The sequence below is a fragment of the Rhipicephalus microplus genome, chromosome 3 (genome assembly GCF_043290135.1).
Source record: "Rhipicephalus microplus isolate Deutch F79 chromosome 3, USDA_Rmic, whole genome shotgun sequence".
Taxonomy (NCBI): domain Eukaryota; kingdom Metazoa; phylum Arthropoda; class Arachnida; order Ixodida; family Ixodidae; genus Rhipicephalus; species Rhipicephalus microplus.
Window position 1 is genome coordinate 237761766 of NC_134702.1, and position 25289 is coordinate 237787054.

Below are 25289 nucleotides of genomic sequence, written 5' to 3' on the forward strand. Positions count from 1 at the left end.
TGAGCACACGGGCCTATAGCATTTCCGCCTACATCAGAAATGTAGCCGCCGCAGCCGGGGTTTGATCACGTGACCTGCGGGTCAGCAGCCGAGTACCTTAGCCACTAGACCACCGCGGCGGGGCCGGATCGAGACTGATCGCGATTAAAAATGCCTGTGTGACACTGATATGAGTCAATTTGCTTGTCGCAGATGGTCATTCAGCGTCTGTCAAGTGTGAATGAGCTCTAAATATAAGTAACAACAAGGGCTCGATTACTTGCACAGCTGTGACCCCTGTGACAAGAAATCAAGGAAGGCCTCACTATTCCATATCTCTGAGCTGTTTTCACCGGCTCTTCACGCAGCGGTCAACACCGTCACATCTTATCTTTCAAGGGTTAGGTGCCTGCTGGGGAAAGAAACCACACTTTATTGTCAATAGCAACAGTGCGACTTGAAAGAAAAATGTCGAAAAAAATGAGAGAAAACCAGCATTGGAGAGAGAGAAAAAAAGCAATGAGGACTGAGAAAGAGTAAATAAAAACAGTTAAAGTTAGAAGCAAAAAATGAGGGGGTCAAAGGGGGGACGGTTGGGAGCGACCATCAAAGTGGTGCTCGTCAGAAATGGTGCACCAAGGCGCACCAATTTTTGTGGTACATTTCATGAAACCTTGCCAGGGGCAGAAGAGAAGTGCATGTACAGGAATGGTAATGGTAAGACTGGGGCGGCGCCATGGCCTGATGATCCGGAGAGGAAGGGAGACTTGCATAGGAAAAAAGTAAAGTTCCTAGCAAGAAGGCACTGTGGGGAGGAAAAGCACAGCTGCTTTTCTAGGCGAGCAAAAAAAATCAACCCAATGAGTATCCCGAGGTGTTCCTGAACGCGCGCAACGGTTTAAGCAGTCAGTCTGCCTCAGCAATTGTTATCACCCAGTTGACACAACATGCGAAAGACACTGAGGGGTCACGACGTAAAAAAAAAAAGTAAGACCAGTCCCTTTGTCCCCGATATCACAAGTCCTTTCGTCGCAAGAGTGGCACACATGAGAAATGTGTTGCTCGGCATTTTCCAGGAGCCCGCTGTCCCGCGAACGTTGAGGGCCAGTAGATGTCCCGTCTGATGACCTGGGACCCTCACGTATCGTGTGGTTCCATGTTGGTAATTGAGTTGCATCCACTGCTGCCATGGTGGTGGTCTTCCTTTCCCTCACCTTCCTCCAGTGGGGTTGCTTGGTTGTCTTGTTACCAGATTAAAAAACAATAAGAAAAGCCTGGTGCAGCCTCTCTTCGCCCGCAGAGGCATGGTTGGACGTTCTTCCAGTGGGGTTGCTTGGTTGTCTTGTAACCGGATAAAAAAAATAAGAAAAGCCTGGTGCAGCCTCCCTTCGCCCGCAAAGGCATGGTTGAGGGCCTTTTTTTCGTCCCTCCTTTTGAGCACCCATTCACTGCAACAAGGAAGAGAAAGTCAATTCATGAGTGCTATACGAGGGTGCACTTAGAAAAATGACAATTAGAAGGCAAGCCAGCTTTTGTGTGTTAATTGCTTAAACCTGAAAACGACACAAGACGTCTGCTGACTAGCACTGAACACGCGCTCTTGACTCTGCAGCACCGTGTGAAACATCAATTTGCTTGTTTATTTGCTTTACGCGCAGACAAAAGCTTACTCCTCCTTTGCCGAGTAAAAATTGTAGACAATATTTTTTGCATGTAGGTACTGGCAGATTGCCTGCGTACCGACGCCCTCACATTAGTGGCGTAGACAGGGGGTGGCACACCACCACACCCTTCTGAATTTTTTTCCCGATCGCCGTTTGCCTGTAAGGTCCCCACTTAAAATCAAAGCGATGCCCCCCCCCCCCCCTCCTCCCCCAGGAAGAATATTTCTGCCTGCGCCCCTGCTTCACATGGCCATCAGTCCCGCCTATATAATGCGTGAAATGTAACGGGAAGGGAAGGAGCTACCCTGAATAAAATGTGTGCATCTTGTAGATGTAGATGACGTAGATGCACGCACACCGAAGTTTGCTTGAACCCTGCCTTTCTCTTTCTACTCCTGCAGAAGCAGCCTGTTTAGTCTAGCGTTTTAAAGGAGTAAATAGATTTCACAATTACAGCATGTAGCGCGCCACACGCACTACACGTAGACTCAAAAGACAAGCCGATCGAAGCGCTGGTTGCCAGCATGATCAATTGTTCGTCATTACTGTAGCGACACAATCTGCGCAGGATTCCGCGCAGCCTCCCCCTATGATTTTGCTCGGCGGGACATGGCTGCCATGGCGGCCACTGCCACATCGCCACCTCAGCGTCACCCGTGGCATACGTCGCCGTTGGTGTCTACAAAATCAGGCGGCAAGCTCACAAGATTGTCATTGCTCTGCTACACCAAACAAGCGTAGCGTATGAATGCTCATGCACCCGATGCTATTTTATAGGTGATTAAACGGTTATCTTTTCATGTTGGGATCCATCCTTCCACCCACACGGTATCCCACACTTCTGGCGAGGGGTGACAATATAGACTATTAGGATGCTGAAAATTCGAATATGCTCGTTTATTTTGGACAACTTTGCGTCGCTTCCACTCGTAATAACGTAATGTAAGCTCACAACTAAACATGTGGACAGCCCACAGTGCGTCGTTAGATGTCACTCTTGCTTGATATAATGCCGTTGTCACAAAGCATGCTTAACTTACTATTGCTGATCTAGAAGGTAATGTATGTGTGTTGACTACATGTAATGTGGACCTGTTAGCTTAGTCACTGAAGTGTGAATGTCTACCATGGTCACACTGCAGTCCAAGCCAGGCCACTCCCCACTCTCCTCTGAGGGTTTGCGTAGCTGTAGTGTTGTCAAGTCATCATGACGCTAGGCCCGATCTGAAGTGGCTCCATCGACACCTTCTTTATCAGTGTCATCGGGACTAATGAAGAAACACAAGATCTTTAGACACTGATGATGGCAAAAAAAACAGTGTTGATTCACCGCGTGGACAGTGGCTAACCTTAATCCAAAGTTTCTAGGGCAGTTTTCGTCAAGTTGGGTGTTGATGAGATCATTTGTCAGCTCCTCTAACTAGCGCAACCCACACTAAAGCCATCAATCCCGGACTTAACACATGCTGTAACAGTGCTTCTTTAACAATCTTACCCATACTGGTAGTGACTTTGCTTTTCATTACTTGCTCATGTTACAGTAATTGATTTGTTTTCCATAAATCTGTACAGTAATCGGGAACCCAGGACGATAATGTAAAGAGCAGTGGTAGCCCGGAGTATTCGGATATCCCACCAGTAACAACAGAATAAAAAGACAGCCTTGGAGGAAGTGCAAACAGGCAAAGTCAATAGCGAGGATCGGGTCAGTCAAAGCTGTTGAAAAATTGAGGAAAGATTGTTTTAGAAAAATTAGCCACTCTGTACACTCTTTTGATGGAGAGGGTGCGACACTCTTCAAAGAATGCTGACAATATTAATCGATATGAAGGAAGGTCGTCTTGAAAAATTACATGACCATCAGCGCACCATTCTTTGTCTAGAAGCTATTTACGAAGATAATAGCTGATATAATTGCGAACACCTTCAAATTCAATCCGCCGTAGTACGAAGCAGGATTTCGTACAGGATACTCAGCAATAGATCATATTCACACTATCAATTGTGAAATCTAAAATCATTACAGAGCTCCAAAAAGAAAAGACGGTACACGTGAGACAGAAAAACAGGACGGCCGCTCACTACTTACTGATTTTATTACGAACAAATTAGGGGAATTATATAAAACATACGTCACAAGCACGCCTGAGCACACATAAAAAAAGCTAATCACATAACATCTGTTGCATTTTGAGGTAAATCAATTGACATTTTCGCTCCCGCAAACGCAGTTACCTGTGGCTGAAGCAATCTGCGCCATTCATGTTCGTGTAAAACGCTCGTTCGCGAGTACCTTTTCTCTGCTTCTTCCCAGAAACTTCAAACCAGCAAACAAAGGTACACAGCCACTCACCGCACAGGAAGATGCTAGCGCCCTTATTATCTGTGCGCGCCAACTTATGATCACGAGCCTGTTTCACAGATGTAAAACTTACCAGAGCTCAGTCCACTTACAAGAGCTCCCAAGCTCTCGTAAGTAAAACTTACCAGAGCTCCCACCGCACCATCCACGCATTGCTTTGTATGGTTAATTGCACGATTTTTCCTTTTTTTTTAACCTCACCTGGGACACGTGCACCCAACTTCGACAGCTTGCGCGGCGCTGAAAAGGCTATCGGCATATTGTTCCTATTGTACACTTTCTGGAGGACATGCGCTACTTAATAGATGTATGGGATCACCTGAAGCCTCGTGTGGTTTTTGTGTGCGGCTTTTCTCCAGCCCTGCCCTATTAATTTCACTAGCAACGATTCCGTGGTAGCCACCAGAAAAGCGTCTGAATAGTCTGACGACCGTAGTCGTTGCACTTGCTGATAGCTTTGAAACTCCGGGGTGGGGGAGGGGGGCTGCGTGGATGCAATATTTTTGGAGAATGCATTCGGGACACATGGAAGCTTTTTGACGTTTTAACGTGGCCTCTCTGAATATACGTCACGCTCTTCCCAGGTGGCGCTGCGAAGCACGTTGTCACCAGCGTCCCCATTGCCGCACCGGCCATAAATGAGCACTGGAAAAAGAGCCGCCTGCATGCGAACGTGCATAGGCCCTCCAGTTTCGTTAGTCTTGAGGCGCGGTTTCCTGAAAATCAAAGACCTGGCAGGCTTGTTCCTTCAATACAACCTCACTTCATAAAAATAGGAAGATTATCAAAACGAACTGTCGGTACAATGCAAAAGATATTTCAGTTGCATCGGCATGCTGCAAGTGGGATTTTAAGTACATGCGACTATTGCACGACATGGAGTTAGACGCAAGCACTCCGACGTGCGTTCTTTAACGCATAAATGCGTTCAACTTGGACGCGCACATGATGCCAAAGCGATAAAGTACATACACAAGCAATGTATTTTACGATCAGTGGTACGAAGCTCGCTTTATCCGGCACGAAAGGTTTTGATGATTTTCGCATTCGCGTTTGCATTCACCATCGATTACTCACTTCCTGTACGTTGAACTGTTGCTAGAATGCTCTGTTGATAATTGTTTTCTGTTTGTATACACGGCAAATGGAGATACGTGTACACTTTCTCAGGGAACAATGAAATGCAAAAATGGGGCCTTTGAGATAGCTCCGGCAATCGTGCAGACCAACGGCAAGAAAAACCTGATCGTGGCCGCGATCGTTTCGCGATTTACCTCTATAGTACGTGTTCACATTTCCTAGTTAAAGCCGGAACTTAGAGCCTTCAAGTCCCTACGTAGATAAGGCTGTGTGGTGGCGACAGCTTCAGTTTATCGGTCCGTGGCAATTCACAGTATCATTGACTGGGGTATTTTTATTAGAGCGTGGAGCCGTTGCGTCTGCTCTTGTTTTCGCCGTCGTATTGGCGAGTCAACCAGCAAGCACTCCATGACGGTTCGGTGACGCGTACGACTAGCGGGGAGAAATTCGTAGCTCTTTGTTTATGCGCAAATACACCTAATATTCAGCTTCTTGAAGAACGTGAGACGAGAAAGTGGCGCTTGAGACCGTGCCGTGGTCTCAACTTTTATTCGGGACGCGAGCGTAGACGGGTTACCAGATGCCGCGTCCAGCCAGGCCAAAAGCTCAGCCGCTCTAATATTCCTCGTGGCTCGCTTCTTTTGTGCCAGCAGCCACGCGGCTCGCTTCTTTTTTGGCGCGGGCAGCTAGCCAAATCTAGCATGACTCTATATGGGCACAAAACCGGAGAGTCCCGTCCGGATCTCGTTATCAGCAAGAACTCTGGAGACCGGCATCGATCAGCTGATCGCCGCCAGCTGAGTGAGCGGAACGAACCGAGTGCACCGCCTTTGCGTAAATCGAGGGTGTACAGACCCACGCCTCACCCCTTAAATGTGTTGGACGCAAAAACAGACACGAGGAAGGGGTCAGTTACTTGTCGCGTTTGGTGGGGCACAAGAATTGAAGGTCAGTGGCTCTCAAGGAATAGCCTCACGACGGGAAGAACGCAGGCCGCCAGCTTGGTGCATTTGGAGGCGAAGCAAATGGGTGTCGCGATTGATGCATTCCTCGTTCGACATAAAAGGCCTACAGGGCGCTACCACAGTGCGTACACCCCGCGATACGGCTGGAAAATAGGAGAAATAGGCAACCGGTACAAAACGCGGCATGCTGCTTTTCGCGCCGAAGCGTTACCCAGACAACGCTATCTTCCTCTTTTAGTGAAGGAGGGACGCCGGAAGCGCTGAAACGCGCATGCGTCAAAGAAACGCAGCGTGGCGTGCGCCTGCGAGTATATGGCAGGACCGGCGCCTGGCGCGGCAACGCCGGAGTGACGCGACGAAATGAACGCCGGCGAGCACGCGCACCACGTCACGTCGAAATATATTTGCGCCTTGACGGTGGCATGTAGTCATCTTCTCCCATTACACGCATGTCATGATTATCATGTTTGCACCAGTCAAATACCTTCGTCATTCATTGACGTCCCGCAGTACCAAATTTGGCATATGTGAAGCTAGCGAAACGGCCGTGAGCGCATCATCAGTGTGGCATGTAGTCATGTTGTTACATGACACGCATGTCGTGATTATCATGTTTGGATGTTTCATTTACCTAAGTTTTCCGTTCGCGTCGCGTAATACCGAGTTTGGTGCACGTGAAGCTAGCGAAACGGCTGCGAGTGCATCATGAGCGTAGCATGTAGTCACGTTGTTACATAACACGCACCTCATGATTATCATGTTTGCAACAATGTGAGTGGATGACCTTTGTCATCCACTCACATTGTTGCAAACATGATCTTTGTCATCCACTCACATACCGTAATACTAAATTTGGTATATGTGACGCTAGCGAAACGACCACGAGCGCATCATGAGCGTGACATGTGGTCATGTTGTTACATGAGACGCATGTCATGATTTTCATGTTATGGTCTCTCGCTTGTGTTCGCCATGCAATCATGTCATACCATGCCAGTTTCGCAACATGCCATATGGTCGAAACCACTGCAGGAACTCCAGGACCATGAAATGTAAATATTGACATTCACATACGTTTCATGATTTTTATGTTATGACTTGTGAACTATGTTCTTCATACAGTCATGTTATGTCATACCAAGTTTGGTATTGATACCATAATCGAAATGACCAGGAGAGTTAAAAGTCGTAGGCGGCTTAGACACATACGCTCCAAGTCGCCAAAGTTCGCTAACAAATGCTTCGCAATTAAAACATTATTCTATAGTGGGACTCTACAAACCCATGGAACTAGTGTCTGTGCAACAAAAACAACCGAGCAACTTTGTCATATTGACTGTGTTTGCTAGCAGTTAGGATTGTCACTTGTACCGCGAACTGACGCAGAGTGGACCTCTTCGTGTGGCTGGTTTTGTACCGAAAACCTGAATGTTTTTGTAAATTTCGTCGGGACTTATGACGTCGCCGCTGAATCGAACATATCTCTTAATGTGGTAACGAAGAACCCTCAACTCTTGATACGCGTGGTAATTACGTTAGCCGAAAAAATAGCTTTCGTGTCATGCGGAAACCAGAAATCACTGATGGATTATAGTTGAATGTTCAGCTCACCTTTAAAAAAATTACAGCATATCCACGGAGTGAATGATGATGAGTAGGGCGAAGCGTCCGTCAGCCCGTCTGCGCTTCCGTTTGTCAGTTCGTTCTTGCTTCCGCCCGTATGTGCGTTCGTTCATGCGTTTGTTCGTGCGACCGTCCCTGCGTTCGTCCATTGATTCACCCGTCAATCCGGGCGTCCGTCCACGCGCCCATCTGTCCAGGTGTCTGTTTGTGCGTCCGTCCATCCGCCAATGCGTCCGTCCGTCTGTCCATTCGTCCATGCGTCTGTCTGTCCATCCATCCGTCCGTCCATCTAGTGAACACTACGAATACCGCCATCTCGCATCTTTTTATCATATATCAATCATCTAGAAGTATTGTCATGCAGTGAATATTTCATGAAAAACAACATGTCTCTACCTACAACTACATAAACCGCGAAGACACGACCCACGGATTAAGAAGCTTCGCCTCTAAAATAAATTTGTGTTTGTTTCCCGGTATAAAAAGAATAAATAATGTGTACACAGCTCTCCGCCCGCCGCGATGGAGACCATGTTTAGGTAATGTGTGGCTTTAGTACATGCGCCGACCACAGTATCGTAGCATTAGAGAGTGAAGGAGCGCTGCCACATAGTGATGATGATGATTCTGATGGCTTATATCAATTGCTTATATGTATGGCTCACACCTAATCTTGAATAACGGCCAACAAGCGATTACATAGAAGATTAGATAATTGTTTATCTATTGTTATCTAACAGAGTTAGAAGAAATAATTTTGGTTTATTAGATATTTGAAGTAATAACCGCCCTGAGTCAATTAAGAATCTTTCTGCAGAGGACTGATATCCCGGTGATAACGACCCAATGGATAGGCTCCCAGGGAAAAATAGTATATATAATGAAATCCCATCTAATCATATTGAAGGCCGCTTTAAGAACTTTCTTCCTCAGTAAATAGATACACGATAAAAAAAATCACAGCATATCCACGGAGTGAATGATGATTGGTGGGGCGCAGCGTTCGTCAGTCTGTCTGTCCATTCGTTCTTGCGTCCGCCTATCTGTCTGATCCTCGGTGCATCCGTCCGTTTGTTCATTCGTCTGTCTGTCCGTCCATCTCTTTTTGCGGCCATCTTTCTGTCTGTCCATCCGTACGTGCGCCCCTCTGTCTGTCCGTCCGTGCGTGTGTCAGTCCGTTCACCGCCATCCAGCGGACATTCCAAAGACTAAACGAGAGGTGGCACACGCACACTTTCTTACGGCTTGCACTTCGGGTCCACTTTCCACCTTTAACCACCTCGAGTTCATGGTTCACTGTATTCATGGCACTGCGGTCGAACGCTCGCTAAACCTTTCGAAAACCAAGGAGGTTATGCCCAGCGAGTATGGCGTAGCAAACTTTTTCAGTCAGATAGTGTTCAATGTACATGCCAATGGCTGCTAATGGAAAATGAGAGGCGGAGAATTCGGCTTTTACTTTCTTATGGCTTGCGCTTCGTATCTACTTCCCATTTTTAACCACCTCGAGTTCATTCATGGTATAAAGTTCATTGTATTCATGGCACTGCGGCTCAACGCTCGCTAAACCTTTCTAAAGCTAAGGAGGTTACACCCAGCGAGTATAACGTAGCAACTCTTTCTTGTCAGATAGTGCTCAATGTACATGCCAATGGCTTCTATAATGGTGATCGCAGCCTGCGCGTTAACTAAAAGCCGAATGCTCCTGTCTCTCATTTCCCATTAGCAGCCATTGACATTTACATTGAGCACTATTTTTTATTGTTCAAAAACGCACAGAAGAAGTCTCTCACCAGCACCACCTTGGAGGTCAGAATGTTATACTTGTTACATACTACGGGGGACGAACGGGTGCCGCTATAAGGAGCTTCGCCCCTAAAATAATCCTCCTTTGTTTTATCGTTGTTACAAATGAGCGGAAAGGGGAAGGAGCAAGACCAGCTCTGTGCGTATAACAATTTAATTTTAGAACTGGACAGCGTAATTTTGTAAAAACATCTCCTTCACGTACTGACTCGAAATTCCTACGCCAAGGGAACCAGAGGTGCAATATTTTTGAAATGTGCGGCATAAATGCTTAAAAGGAAGCGAGCGCGACGAGGCAGAAGTATGTTCTTTTTTATGTATTTTTAAATCACCCAGCACGCTAGGAACTAAAGCTAGAAACGCGTGCCTAAAGCTAGAAATGCAAGCTGGGAACACACACTGCTTACACGCACCGAAAGAGCTGCTGCAATCACAACGCATCCGGTCGAACGCTGAAGTAACTCATGCGAGAAGCGTTTGCTAAAATTCGCACTGACCGATATGCTGTTTGCGGCGTCATGTTGTTTTCGACAACTGCGCAGTACGTAAGAGAGCTCTTGGAAAGTATGTGCGCATTTTTTACGGTGTGACAAAATTTGTTATTATGTGCGAGGGGGTGATACGATGAACACGACATGCGCGCCAGATGAAATAAGTGTTTTGGCAACGCCACGGAGTGAGCTGACGATGAGGGTATTGCTTCATAACCAATCATAAGCTGTGCCGGTCGGCCAAGCCGCCGTCTGCTCGCGTTTGTCGTCGCTTCGATCAGAGCATGCGATGGGGGATTCGCCTTCGCAACGCAATTATTCCCAGGTCAAGTGGTCGCTGCGTTGTACAAAGTACATCTCAGTGGCTCGCTCTACCTTTGAATGATGTTCGTGCGCCAAGTTAAACGGCTGGTAATTGTCGCAGGGACGAATTCAGCCAAGGTTTGCTCCAGAATCGTGACAGTTTGCGTATTTCTGGTGTCATTTAAACTTACTATAGGGTAATTTCATCTCGACTGCTTGCCATATTATCACGGTCCATATCGGCTTCTGAACAGTGAAGGTGACAATGCTTGATTTGTTTGTAGTTCCATGCGTAATCACGCACCCCCTAATACTTTCGGTTTACAAAGTAAGTTTGAAGTTTGAAGTTTGAAGTTTGAAGTATATTTTGCTTCCATTACAGAAACAAGGAGCAGGAGCAAAAGGCTACAAAGGCCTGACAAAGGGCTCCCACTCCTGTTGGCACTCAGCATCAGCGGTACATATGGCAATACAAAATTCATCACAGAAATTCATATGAAATTAAAGATCATATAAGCAGTATACAGACCATCTGATGAATAATACATGATAAAAAGATAACATGTAGGTTAAATCAAATCAATCCGGATAAGCAGCCCGGAATACCAAAGAAATATGCACAATAAACAGTCGCAAAATACATAAGATTATTATTATACAGAATAAAATATACTGACTTCAGTAAAATATAACATAGGCAACGAGTGTGAATGGCATTATTCATTTGTGAAAAAAAACAAAAAACATAACAGTATGACACGAAAAAAGATACGCATCATACATATTCCAATTGATGATTTATAATATACAGTTTCATAGATTTTTTCGACATAGTATTAAAATCAAGGGGGCTTAGGTGATTTATTAAATGCGGAACCTGGTAGCCTATATGCTGCCGGCCATAAGCTGTTCGGAACTTCGGTATTACCCTAGTTTCATTGCGTAGAGAATAACGACATTTTGATTGGGGTGATTTAGCTGTGTAGAGCTTGTTCTTTTTTATATGCTGAAATATTCTATAATAGTACATTTGGTTAGCTTTTAGCAAATTGTGTTTAATAAACAAATCATGCGTTCGCAAATCTCGAAGCCTACCTGTGTAGTTTTCAAAGCATCTAAGGACTCTCTTTTGCAATATTATCAATTTCTGATAATTCTTTGAGTATGTTGTACCCCAGACTAGCATGCAATATGTAAGGCGAGAGTAGAACATGGAGTAATATAATACTTTTTTAAGCCAGAGCGGTATCAGATCCCGGATTTTATTAAAGCATCCCGTGATTTTACTCAGTTCAGCGGACAATTTTTCCACATGTGTCGTCCAGGACATATCGCCTCTAAACCATATGCCCAGGAATTTATGAGCCTCTACCTGTTCTATTTGCACATTTTGAAACAGTATTGCTAGCTTAAAATTGATCGGCTTGTTAATAGGGGCAAAAATAATGTATTTTGTTTTATTGACATTGAGTTGCAATTGGTTGCTGTGCAACCACGACATAAGTAGTTTTAAGTAATTATTTATTGAAATTTGTAGCATTTGCAGCGACTTTCCAGCAAAAAATACATTTGTATCATCAGCATACATAATTACACTTTGGGAATATGGTATATAAGCAAGATCGTTTATGTACAAGTTAAACAACAAGGGTCCAAGTATAGATCCGTTCCAGATCGTCCGAAAGTGTATCGACAGCTGTATTTCAGAAATCGGACCCATTGGACAGTTAGAGCCAATCGAAGTACACTAGAGCCCAAGCTTCATGAACCACTCACTAAAAAGTTACTCTCATTTTTATTTCCAATAGCATGCAAGGAATGTGCTCGCAATAACCGCTTTAACTGGTAGTAATTTCCACTAATGAGACAAGGATCTCGAGTCGTACTTTCAATTGGTTGAGATGGCGCACAACACGACAACATAACAAATAAGGTTGATCCTATGCCGTGTCGCGTTTGAACGCACCGACCATTCACGTAGCACATTGGTTTTCATCCAATCACAAATCTTTACAAGCATAATTTTACACCAATGACGCCCAATAGGATTCTTCAATTACTACGACTTCGAACTTATTGGACGACGGTGGTTGTCAATACCATCCACTGCGTACAAGGGAAACAACACATGAAACTCAAAGCGCCGAAAGAAATAAAAACGCACCAGCAGTCATCAGGCAGCCCTTCATGGGCGTGAACAAACTCGGAACCAGCCAGGGCACCAAAGTATACCGCCGCGGCGGCAGGTTCTAAGTAGCCACATTGTTCCTAAGAGTGGTCCGGACCACTCTTAAGATTTTTTCCTGGCCACGCTGTTTTACGCAAAATTTTGCTTTGTGAATTCACTTACGAGCACTTTTCGGTGACGTAAGCAAATATAGCACCTGCATCACCATCGCTGACATGTGCGCTTTATTGCAGCGGCCGATGTGACGACGATGACTTCTTACGACGTTTTTTTCCGATTCGTGAATCGACTTACGCAACAAAATTTCTGATTGATTGATTTGTGGGGTTTAATGTCCCAAAACCACCATATGATTATGAGAGACGCCGTAGTGGAGGGCTCCGGAAATTTCGACCACCTGGGGTTCTTTAACGTGCGCCCAAATCTGAGCACACGGGCCGCAACAAAGTTTCTCTTGCACAAAAATGTTTTCGTAAGTGAGTTTTGTGAATCCGGCCCCAGAACACAGCGAGCTCACTGCTTGCTGCCATATAGAAAAGCGCGTGGCGCCGTCTGTTGAAAGCGCGGCGAAGCAACACTCTCAACTGCCAGGTGAGCAGACACTCTGCAAATCAAACACGAAACTTCACAACTTGAGTCCGGCTGTAAGCATGTTTCGCGCTGTTCCTGCGCTGAAAGTTTATGCTGATTTCGTGTGAAACGTCGAGGAGACCTTCCTCGACAGTCCGGAATGTCTGCAGCCCGTGCATTGCAGATTACAGAAGCAGCTTCATAAGGTACGTATTATTGCGATTGAAAGAAACGCGAACAGCGGAAAGCGTTGCTTTCAACTCAGTCGAACTGCGGCGTGCCTTGGCTGTGACAATTAAGGCAGAATTTGTGCTGTAAGCTGGCGTCAACGTAGTGCTACAATCTGGTTCCAGCTCACGCTCATGCACCGCATGTGTATCAATTGTCAGTCCTGCCGGGCACTCGGAACACACACGTGCTGCAAAAGTGCCAGCCAGAACAAGAACAGTATTTAAAATGCTGCGGTGACGGCGGCTGAAAGCACGTGTAGATTCGCCTAATGACAATCAAGGCACGTCGCAGTTCGACCGGGTCGAAAGTCATGCTTTTCGCGCCATTCACGCATCGCGATGGTAGGCCGTTGCAGTTGTACTAAGCATGCGCGGTGCGTGCATCCACGCGTGAGTCGTAATACGTATATCTTAATATTGACATGCGGCCTGCGAAAGACTACGGCAATAGTTTTGTTCCTCACACTACAGGCATACTGCATGCAAATCGCTGCTGTAAAGTGAAACAACTTGAGTCGCGCTTGAATAAACGCAATAAGCAAACTTACTAGTACACTTCAGATGGCTTGGAGTTTTTCCTGCTGATTGCGAATATATCCTACGGTGGCGGAGCTCAGCGTTTTTCATTGTGGATGGAAATCTGTGCAATCGCAAAACACTGCACCAGCACGATTCCCGCTATACGCTGTGAGCTTCACAGGCAGTGCTCAGCAATCTCTTCCTCTTGCGTTGGTTGTCGCATCCGATGACAGATCAGTGGTCCCCAGCTGACATTTTAAAAGCGGGCGCAGCGTGAACAGGCGCTTTTTCGCATTTTAAACTTCTAGAGCCACTGCATTCCATGCTAGAGAGGCGCGCCTTGGCAGTTGTAAACAAATTATGGCGTCTCTAGGAGCGAGGATATACCGCCGAAGGCGTGCGAGATAGGCGTGCTCCGTCTATAGATTTTTTGCGTGAATGTGGTGCCACTTTGGATTGTGCATGGTAGTGGTGAGATTATATTTCGTCCCGTGTTGCCCTCTCCATTGATGGAAGATACCGTTGATGACAGCTCGAACGTGTTTTTTGTGTCTGAAGACGTCTGCTTGCCCCGCATAGCGCAATGTTTGTGCGTTTGAACTCTTCACGTTCTTGTGCGGGTTACTACTATGATTTAGCCGAGCCGCACTTAAGAAAAACGTTATTGTGCCTCGTTGCCTCGTGCTCATCGTCGATGGTTGTGCCAATTTGTGGACTGTGAACGTTTCCGCGCAGCCTATATATCTGCCTGCAGGACTTGGCAAGCTTTCAAGAGCAAAGTACCATACAGTCACTTCAACTGTCGGTGGATGTAAAAGAAACCCACGCCAATTCGTACCCCGACTATTCTGCCAGCATTAACCGTATGATCAAGTCACTTCCTTCAACTGAACGGTCGCTGCTGCAGGAGGTGATCACAGGCTATGCCTCAGTCTTTTACTTTGCCCAAAACGAGACGTCAACCGTTACGCCACCGTCTTCACGTAGGCACCACCGCATCTATACAGGCCAAGCACAACCAATACGCCAGAAGCCCTATCGCGTATCACCTTCCGAAAGGAAAGTCATCGCTGAGCAAGTTGTTAAAGACATGCTGAAGAAGGGCGTCATACAAGAATCGTGTAGTCCGTGGGCAGCTCCTGTCATTTTAGTCAGGAAGAAGGATAATTCATGGAGATTCTGCGTAGACTATCGTTGCCTAAATGCCATGACAAAAAAAGACGTCTACCCTTTGTCACGTATAGATGATGCCGTGGACTGCCTGCATTCTGCGTCCTATTTTTATGCTGTTGACTTGCGTTCTGGGTATTGGCAAATTCCTATGCATCCCTCAAATAAATAGAAGACGGCCTTCGTAACACCAGACGGTCTTTTTGGGTTTAATGTTATGCCCTTTGATTTGTGTAATGCTCCAGCGACATTCGAGAGATTTATGGATACAGTACTCCGTGGACTAAAATGGAAAATTTACATGTGCATATTTACGGCAAGACTTTTCAAGAGCATAACCACCGCTTGTCACTTGTGTTGGAATGTTTACGCGAAGCTGGCCTTGTTTTAAACTCAAAGAAGTGCCACTTTGGAGAACGTCAAGCCCTCGTATTAGGCTTTCTCATGGATAAAGAAGGCGTACGACAAGACCCACAGAAGACCGCAGTGGTTTGCAACTTTGAACAACCACGAACAGTTAAGGACCTGCGAAGTTTTCTGGGTCTGTGCTCATATTTCCGCCAATTTATTAGGAACTTCGCACAACTTGCCTCCCCACTGACGTCTCTTCTTCATAAAGACACACCGTACTTGTGGAATGATAAATGCGAGGCTGTATTTCAACAGCTGAAGTTTTTATTGACTTCAGGACCCATCCTGCAGCATTTTGATCCTGACGCTTTGACTGAACTTCATACTGATGCTAGTGGGCTAGGTGTTGGAGCTGTGCTGGTCCAGCTCTGCAACAGCCGTCAGCAAGTCGTAGCGTATGCCAGCTTGACACTGAACAGAGCAGAAAAGAACACCGTCACAGAGCTCCAGCGCTTAGCAGTCGTCTACGCCATTCAGAAGTTCCGACGATATCTACATGGCCGCGAGTTCACAATAGGGACCGAACATCACTCACTCTGCTGGCTTGTGGGACTTCGCGACCCAGCTGGCTCGTTGGGCGTTGCACCTCCAAGAGTACAGCTTTTCTGTGGCCTATAAAAGCGGACAATATCACATGGAAGCCGACTGCTTATCCCGCCTTCCTTCAATACACACCAATGCTGACGACGATGACATTGATGACTATTTAGTTTCTGTCCCGTCTGACTTCCCAGATATCAGCAGCTTTAAACGTGAGTAACAGCGCGACCCTACCCCCAAACCCTTGCTCGAAGCTTCACATAACTCCGCCGGCAAGCACTTTACAATATCAAATGACTTCCTGTATAAGAGAAACTATTCAGCCGACAGCCAACCGTTGTTGCCGGAAAGCCTGCGCCAGGTCGTCTTTAATTCTATGCACGTTGACATAACATCCGGTCATCTCGGTCTCACACGTCCGCTACATCGACTACGTGAGAGGTTCTACTGGCCGAAAATGTGAAAGACCACAAAACAGTACACCGCCAGCTGCGCTATATGTCAGTGCCACAAGCGATCCACCACTGCCCCGGAAGGTTATTTGAAGGCCATCCCTCCACTGACATCTCCATGTGAAAAAGTCGGCATTGACTTGCTCGGACCCCTTCCTAAGGCCCCATCCGGCCACCGATATGTTAAAATGTGCGTGGATTATTTAACTCGTTACAGGGAAACGGACGTAATGACATCGGCCACAGCAGCCATTGTTTCTTCTTTTCTGTCACAACGGGTCATACTGCGTCACGGTGCTCCACTTGTTGTCATCAGCGACCGAGGATGGCAATTTATCGTCGATGTGGTTGAAAAAATTTTGCGCCTCTGTGGCTCCTCTTATCGCCGCTCCAGCCCTTGCCATCCGCAAACTAACGGTCTCACTGAGAGAACGAATAGAATCGAACTCTTACGAATATGCTATTGATGTACGTTGATGCTGACCACAGGAACTGGGACGCCGTCTTACAGTTTGTTACTTACGCATATAACACCACTAAGCATGAAGTTACTGGACCTTCGCCCCCTTTTTTCTGCTTTACACCCGAAATCCACGGAGTTTTCTGGACACTCTATTACCTTTCTCGCATCTGAAAGATCTGTCAATCACTCAGACATTGTGTCGTGCTGAAGAAGCACGTCAACTAGCGCGCCTTCGAACATTGTTTTCTCAAGAACACAGCAAGACTCGCTACGATGCCAAGCATATCTCCATAGAGTTTTCTCCTGGCGACTACGTTTGGCTGTGGACTCCTGCTCGTAGAAAAGGATTGTACCGGAAGTTTCTAGCAAACTGTTCCGGCCCATTCGTAATAGTCACTCGTCTCAGTGACGTGAATTACGTTGTCGCCCGAGTCACACCAATAACCGGCGTTCGCGCACTACGCAAATTGTTCACGTAGCCCGCCTCAAACAGTATCATCATAGGATTATTTAACTCGCTTGGCAAGCTTTGTCTGCCGCCGGCGGAAATGCAACGAAGATATGCGAGAGTACGGTGTGCGGAAGAAGAAGAAGAATAGGGGAGCGGTGCTTGGACTGTGTGTTTGGGTGAACCAAACTAGGTCTGTCTCAGAAGTACGCTGCTCTTTTCCAACGCCATTTCACCTCATCTGTAAATAAACACAATCATTCGTAACAATATTATACCTTGGGGCTGGTCATGCCTTTTTGTCAACGTTGATCATGAAATGGTCCAGCTTAATTTTCGGCCGACATGGTGCACCGTTTCGTCCAAAGTTAAGTCGAAGTTGTTCTTGTCGCCTTGCCTTGTTAAACGGTGTTCGCCACCTTACTATCTTATGCCCTCATGAATCTACCATCAATTTGATGTATACTATGAAAGAGTATGTGTATCTACACGTTTATTTAACTCATACTCTGCAGCGTCGATTGTGGGTTATATTCATTTGTTATTGTGTTGATACGACTTCTGCTGTTCGCTGTATGTGAAAGTGTTATTTTTGTATTGTAAGGATGTGATGTGCGATTGTTTAAATGTGAATGTATTCCTGAACACTGATTCGTCACGCATAATTTATGCTCTGCACACAGTGTAAATAGTTATTTTTTCTAAACAGTAACGCATAAAGTAACGCATACTCCTCCCTTTCTTTGCTGCACCGGCCTACGCTCTTGCTTGTCTCGATACTGGCTCCCTCTACTCGGTGCGTAGCTAGCAAACACTCTCCGCATCAAACACTGTTGCCGCGAATCGCTCACGCTCGTCAAGCGGATAATGATGATCAAAAATTCCTTGTTCAAATACAGAGGAAACGGGGAGGGTCCCTATTTTAACGGAAACCTATTCTAATGACAGCCGACAATGACAACCTATTCTAATGGAAATTTAAAGCCCAGGCCCGCAGAACGAGAGCCCGGCCAACCTCGGGGGTGCCATCGCGAAGGGCGTCTTCTCAGTGCTCTGGGGTATACTGGTCGACTAAAGGATTGGAGCGACGGGAGGGAAGTAACCTGCGCTTCACTCCGCGGTAACGTGAAGAGTTGCGGGGAGAGCACCGCATCCTAGAAAGGCATCGCTATGTCGAGTGAAGTGCGTTATATCGAGTGAAGCAGCCGGTGAAGTGCGACTGCCTCCTCTCGTGCGAAGGAGCCTGGTTGGAGTGATGTTACGGTCGTTGGCATTGTTTCGATCAGATGTTTTCATGTTTCGTTATTAGAAAGTTTGAGAATTTAGGGCCCCAAGACACTGGGTGCCCAAGCTGCGTTACGTAGGTTGCTCTAGGGTTTGCAGGATCAGGAGAGTTTGTAGATTGGGTCAAACGCACGGGGCGCCACCCCTGGCCAAATTAAAAATTACGCGAGACGCGGGCCATACGGCACCACGCCTCGCGCTGCGCCTGCTTCGTCGCATTGGCGACAAAAGACGCCTTGGGGCCTCACGCTAGTTTTAGAGTTTTGGGCCTAGGGTCAGCACGAACACAAGAGCCCAAGGTTGGCTTGGGGTTCTGCGCATGCGCCCTGGTGCGTCGCAAGCTTCTTGGGTCTCCAAGCTCCTTGGGTCCCCAATCCTCAAACTCTCTATACTGACTAACATAACGCGAGGACATCTATAGCAGTGTTGCGTTTGGGTGGCTTTGTTATTGGTGGCGGGAATCTTAAATGTACCACGCGTGATATCGATCATTTTTGACCGCCGCCAGCGTATAGCGCGTTCGCGTAATAGCTGGAACTTGTAGATCACATGAACTTCTTAGTCGGCATGCCAGCGTATAGCGCGTTCGCGTAATAGCTGGAACTTGTAGATCACATGAACTTCTTAGTCGGCATGCCAGCAACTAAAGGTGGAAACGCAAGGCGTGTTTTCTGCGCATCGAAAGTGGTACATGCGCCGAGCGACAGTAAATACATGTGCACCTGTAGCATGCAAGCCGAGAGGTGCCCTCGCCTAAATTGCGCGTATATTAGTAATGTTGACGGACTGTCGCGCCGCCAAGCAGAATCTAGGAGCATCCTCTCAAGGATTGTCAGTCTACTTCGTTCGGCTGTGCTGTATCCTCAGAGTGAACGCGTTAGCAAAAAAGGAATAGTACGACTTTGCATGTTTCCTGCATCAGTAAACAAACCGAGCCCTGCGTGAAGCGATCAATGGGATTTGTCCTTGCGAGACGCGAGTTGCGTGAGAATAGATGGCAACTCGCGCTTTGCATAGTAGCCCACAGCATACACATATCAGATTCCCGAGGTTTTCTGCGGACACGTAGGTTGGTTGAATGTTATCATCAAATCATTCCAGTCGAAACTTGATCACATTGTTTTACTTGTACTATCAGCGTCAAATGAAACCTGAACAGCGGCAAGCCTTGTCGACAGTGTAGTGCGCGCCGTCCAGTTATCACCGCTAAAAGGCGCGCGCATACTGTTCGGCAGCTCTGCGCATATATGCCTGCTTTTCCGCGGGGATGGCTGGACGGCACGCACTATACCATCGCGAAGGCTTGCCGCTGTTCGGGTTTCATTTGACGCTGATAGTACATAGCATTCATCGGTGTTTTTTACAGTAGAGTCTCACAACACTGCACACAGAAATTCGCACGGCCTCACGCTTTGCTCGTTTTTAACTGAGCAATCAGATGGTGTTATTCATTGGCAGATTCACAGACTTCCGGTAGTACCTTCTTCTGCTCCATGCGGAACAAGTCTATTCCTTTAGTGAATTGAGAGTTCTCCCTGTATGTTCCATTTGCAGACATGGAGCACCTCCGTCGCGAGATCTGCTCCTCGTAGCAACTTTTTTTACTCCGCGGAAATCGACAGATTCGGCCGGAAGTGGCAAGCGCCCCATGCCTTGAAACGGTGTCAAAATAGGGCGCGCCAGGGACCTTACAGTCAACGAGACCTTCAAATCTAGGGGGTGCCCACAACGTTGCCAGCAAAAAATTGATGCAGAATGTTTCCCGCTACAATCTGCGCATGAGCCAGTATGTGTCTGTTCGTACGAAGAGGTTTCTTGGGTTTTTTTTTTGTTCTATATTCGTCTGTTCTCGCACAGCGTTCCCAGCAGCGTCAAGGAGTTCGATTCAAGCGAAGAACAAAAGATTGTCATGGCACCTATGCGCTATGCTATGGTGTCAGCGCTGGCAGCATAGGACGCTTAGCCTTTTTTTAAATGCAAAGCATTTCTTAGCGAACTTCGGTGACGAGGAGCGTATCTATCTATCTATCTATCTATCTATCTATCTATCTATCTATCTATCTATCTATCTATCTATCTATCTATCTATCTATCTATCTATCTATCTATCTATCTATCTATCTATCTATCTATCTATCTATCTATCTATCTATCTATCTATCTATCTATCTGTCCGTCCGTCCGTCCGTCCGTCCGTCCGTCCGTCCGTCCGTCCGTCCGTCCGTCCGTCCGTCCATCCATCCATCCATCCATCCATCCATCCATCCATCCATCCATCCATCCATCTATCTATCTATCTATCTATCTATCTATCTATCTATCTATCTATCTATCTATCTATCTATCTATCTATCTATCTATCTATCTATCTATCTATCTATCTATCTATCTATCTATCTATCTATCTATCTATCTATCTATCTATCTATCTATCTAATCTAGCCGCCTATAACAGTTAGATCTCCTGACTGTCTCGATGATGGTATCAATATCAAAATTGGTATGACATAACATGACTGTATGACGAGCATAATTGACTAGTCATAAGATGAAAATCATGACACGTATGTCATGAATATACATAATGATTTACGTTGCATGGTCTTGCTGCTCTTGCGGTGATTTCGTTCTCATGACATTTTGCAAAACTGGCGTGGTATGACATGACTTCATTGCGAACATAAATGACAGGCTCTAATAGAGAAATCATGACATGCATGTCATGATTTTCATCTTTTGACTAGTCATCCCTACACGCCATGCTCATGGTGCGCTCGCGGTCATTTCGCTAGCTTCACACGTAAAAAATTTGGCATTACGGGACGGGAATAAATGGCGAAGGTACGTGACTGGTGCAAACATAATCATGAGATGCGTATCATGTAATAACATGACTACATGCCACGCTCATGATACGCTTGTGGCCGTTTCGCTAGCTTCACATATACCAAATTTGGTGTTATACGTGACGTCAATGGATGACGAATGTGTATGACTGGTGCAACCGTAATAATGCCATAACTTCATGCTGCGCTCATAGGGCGCTCGCAGCCGTTTCGCTAGCTCCACATATACCAAATTTGGTATCATGTAACGTGAATAGACGACTAAAGTAAATGAGACGTCTAAACATGATAATTATGATATGCGTGTCATGTAAAACATGACTACATGCTACGTTCTTAGCATGCTCGCGGCCGTTTCGCTAGCTCCACATATACCAAATTTGGTGTTATACGTGACGTCAATGGATGACGAATGTGTATGACTGGTGCAACCGTAATAATGCCATAACTTCATGCTGCGCTCATAGGGCACTCGCAGCCGTTTCGCTAGCTCCACATATACCAAATTTGGTATCATGTAACGTGAATAGACGACTAAAGTAAATGAGACGTCTAAACATGATAATTATGATATGCGTGTCATGTAAAACATGACTGCATGCTACGGTCTTAGCATGCTCGCGGCCGTTTCGCTAGCTGCACATATACCAAATTTGGTATCCGGTGATTCGAATGGACGACAAAGGTAAATGACACGTCCAGACATAATAACCTTGATATGCGTATTATGTGAAACATAATTGCATGCTATGCCCATAGCGCACTGCTCGCGGCCGTTTCGCTAGCTCCACATATACGAAACTCGGAAATAAAAACTCGGTAGAACGTGACGTCAATAGATGACGAATGTGTATGACTAGTGCAACCCTTATAATCATGACATGAGTGTCATGTAAAACTTGATGTACATGCTACGCTCATAGCCCACTCGCAGCCGTTTCGCTAGCTCCACATATAAAAAAATTCGGTATCACGGGACGAAAATAGATGACGAAGGTAAATAACACGTCCAAACATGATAATCATGACATGTGTGTCATGTAAAACATGACTACATGCTACGCTAATAGCGGGTTTGTAGCCGTTTCGCAAGCACCACATATAACTAATTTGGCATCAGGTGACGTGAATAGACGAGCAAGGTAAATTACACGTCCAAACATGATAATTATGCCATGCGTGCCATGTAAAACGTGACTATATACATGCTACGCTCACAGCGTGCTCGTGGTCGTTTCGCTAGCTCCACACATACGGAATTTGGTATTACGTGGCGTGAACAGACGAGGAAGGTAAATGCAACTTCCAAACATGATAATCATGGCATGGAAGTCATGCACGATTCATGTCTACCTCGCAACGTTGTGCTCATCTTAGATTGACTTCTCAACGTTGTTGAATCGTGCTTCGCATATCATCGATTCTCACAGTACGCGGGATCTGCCTTTTTTTTTTTTTTTGAGAGCCTAGCCTTCAGAGAAAAAAATTGGCCCCGTATCTGCATGTTAGACCGCAAAGTTCATCGAAAGACGATAGTCTTGCATCTGGAGAGAGTGAACAAAACGTTTATTTGATATTCTGTGCAAGAAAATCGGTGAATGGTATTCTGGAGGCGCTGCGTTGCGCTGCGAGTGCCTCGAGCGTGCAGCGGAGGTGAACGAGCGCATCAAGTCACGTCACACGCGAGACGTGAACGCTATCTGGCAGTTATCCTGGAAAACCCAGTCTCTGGGATGATAAGGTGTAGAACGCAAGGCGACGGGTAGGTGCCACCACCGTGTCGTCTTAGCAAAGCGTTGGAAACACTTGCCGTTACATGCAAGCGTAGCATGGCCAGCGCAGTGTTATAAAGGCTTCGATCCTTAAAATTACTTATGTGTGCCTTTTCTAGTAAAAATACACACACATATTATTGAAGTGTTATTACGGTGCCTCAGATATGCGGAATAATTGCTTTTTTATTAACAATCGCACAGATATGAACGCTGAACCTTGAGCAATATTGGTGGGCGCTGCGGATGGGGTCGGCCGTTTGGAGTAACGTTCGGTCACTTTGGTGCCGTTTAGGGTACCGTTAAGGGCGGACAAACACACAATTGTGCAGACAGACAGACAGACCAAAATTGTTGCGTCGAAGGTCCCGAAAAAAGACTATCATCTTTAAAAAAGCCGGTGGTGGGTGTGACCATCCCTTCGCTCGCGAGAGTTGGCCGGCCATGCAAGCTGCCTACCTCCCGACCTGCGTTGAGACGACGAGGAGGATTTCCGAGAGTCGTACGTATTCGGAAACGCTCCTTGAATTTTACTTGACTTGCCACAACCTCCGCATTAAAGTTGTTTCCTCCTCATCTTTGCCACAGCCTCCAATGCAGCACAAATGCGCCTCGAACTATGTGTCTCTAGTCGTTTCAAGGCATGAAGCACAAACACGTTCCGAAAGCACTGCATTGAAGGCACTGGCAAATCAAGTTCAAGACAAAAGACGATTCCGAATACGGGAGAAGACAGTGCACAATCTGTTTCTCTTTATTTTCACGGTGTTTAGGTTCTTGCAAATGCCACCATGCGTAATTCGACACTGCTCGAGCTGCTGCGCACCGCCATCTCTAAACCAAGTACTCCGTGGTGGCCATGGTGCCACAGACCCAGATTACCCCATTCGCTTGTATCTGGCGACCGAAGGCCAGTGCAATGAAAAAACAAAAAAAAAAGAACAAAACTTGTGCTGGTTTGTAATGAAATGGTGGTGTCACTTCTAGGCATCCATGATTGCTTCCTGCAGTTTTGCGACTGCAGTCGCGCGACTGAAAATCGAGCAAGAAGCGATCAACCAAAGCAGTAGCTATGCGACCGTTTGCAACTGGCCGTAAACAATCGTAAATGGTCGCGCGACCGCTGCTAGTCGCCGGTGTGCATCGACCTTGAGATACGAGATATATGGTCGGAGCATTGTGCGGTTCTGCGGCATCCGCGCCTATACTGCGCAGGCGCAACTTTCCCTTCTCATCTACGCAGGTGTGCGCTGTCCTCCTTTACTCTCCGCTACAGATGCGCCGCAGCAAATCATTGCATATATTTCGTTTTCTCACTCTCCCTCTAAGGCACGCCAGCGCTGTATTGGGCGTGAGGACATACCGTGCGTGGTTGGATTGCTCCACTGCCTCCCTCGCGCAGCCCGCAGACGCTTTTAAATGCGAAGCACTTCTTAGCGAACTTCGGCAACATTGAGCGTATCTATCTATCTATCTATCTATCTATCTATCTATCTATCTATCTATCTATCTATCTATCTATCTATCTATCTATCTATCTATCTATCTATCTATCTATCTATCTATCTATCTATCTATCCGCCTACGACTTTTAGCTCTCCTGGCCGTTTGGATAATGGTATCAATACCAAACTTGGTATGGCATAACATGATTATATGACGAGCATATTTGACTAGTCATAACAAGAAAATGATGACATGCATGTCAATATTGTCATGATTTACATTTCATGGTCTTGCTGCTCTTGCTGTGGTTTCGTTCACATGATATGTTGAAAAACTGGTATGTTATGACATGATTGCATGACGAACACAAGCGACACACCCTAACGTGAAAATCATGACATGTGTGTCATTTAACAACATGACTACATGCCACGCTCATGAGGCGCTCGCGGCTGTTTCGCTAGCGTCACATATACCAAATTTGGTATTACAGTACGTGAATGGTTGATTAAGGTATGTGACTGGTGGAAACATGATAATCATGAGATGCATGTCATGCAAGAACATGACTACGTGCTATGCTTATGATATGCGCTGGCGGCCATTTCACTAGCTTCACTTATACCAAATTTGGTATCACGGGACATGAATGGATGACGAAGGTATGATACTGGTGC

At 46.2% G+C, this 25289-nt stretch overlaps 1 protein-coding gene across 1 annotated transcript in view; it reads right to left on the minus strand.

Annotated features, from left to right (window-relative positions):
- Window positions 1-392: 392 nt before the first annotated feature.
- LOC119187955 (serine/threonine-protein phosphatase PP1-beta) overlaps window positions 393-25289 on the minus strand; it is a 102694-nt gene continuing 77797 nt past the window's right edge. The window contains exon 7 of the mRNA XM_075890827.1: window positions 393-1427. Coding sequence (XP_075746942.1) covers window positions 1425-1427 — 3 coding nt within the window. The 3' untranslated portion in view covers window positions 393-1424. The remainder of the gene's footprint in view (window positions 1428-25289) is intronic.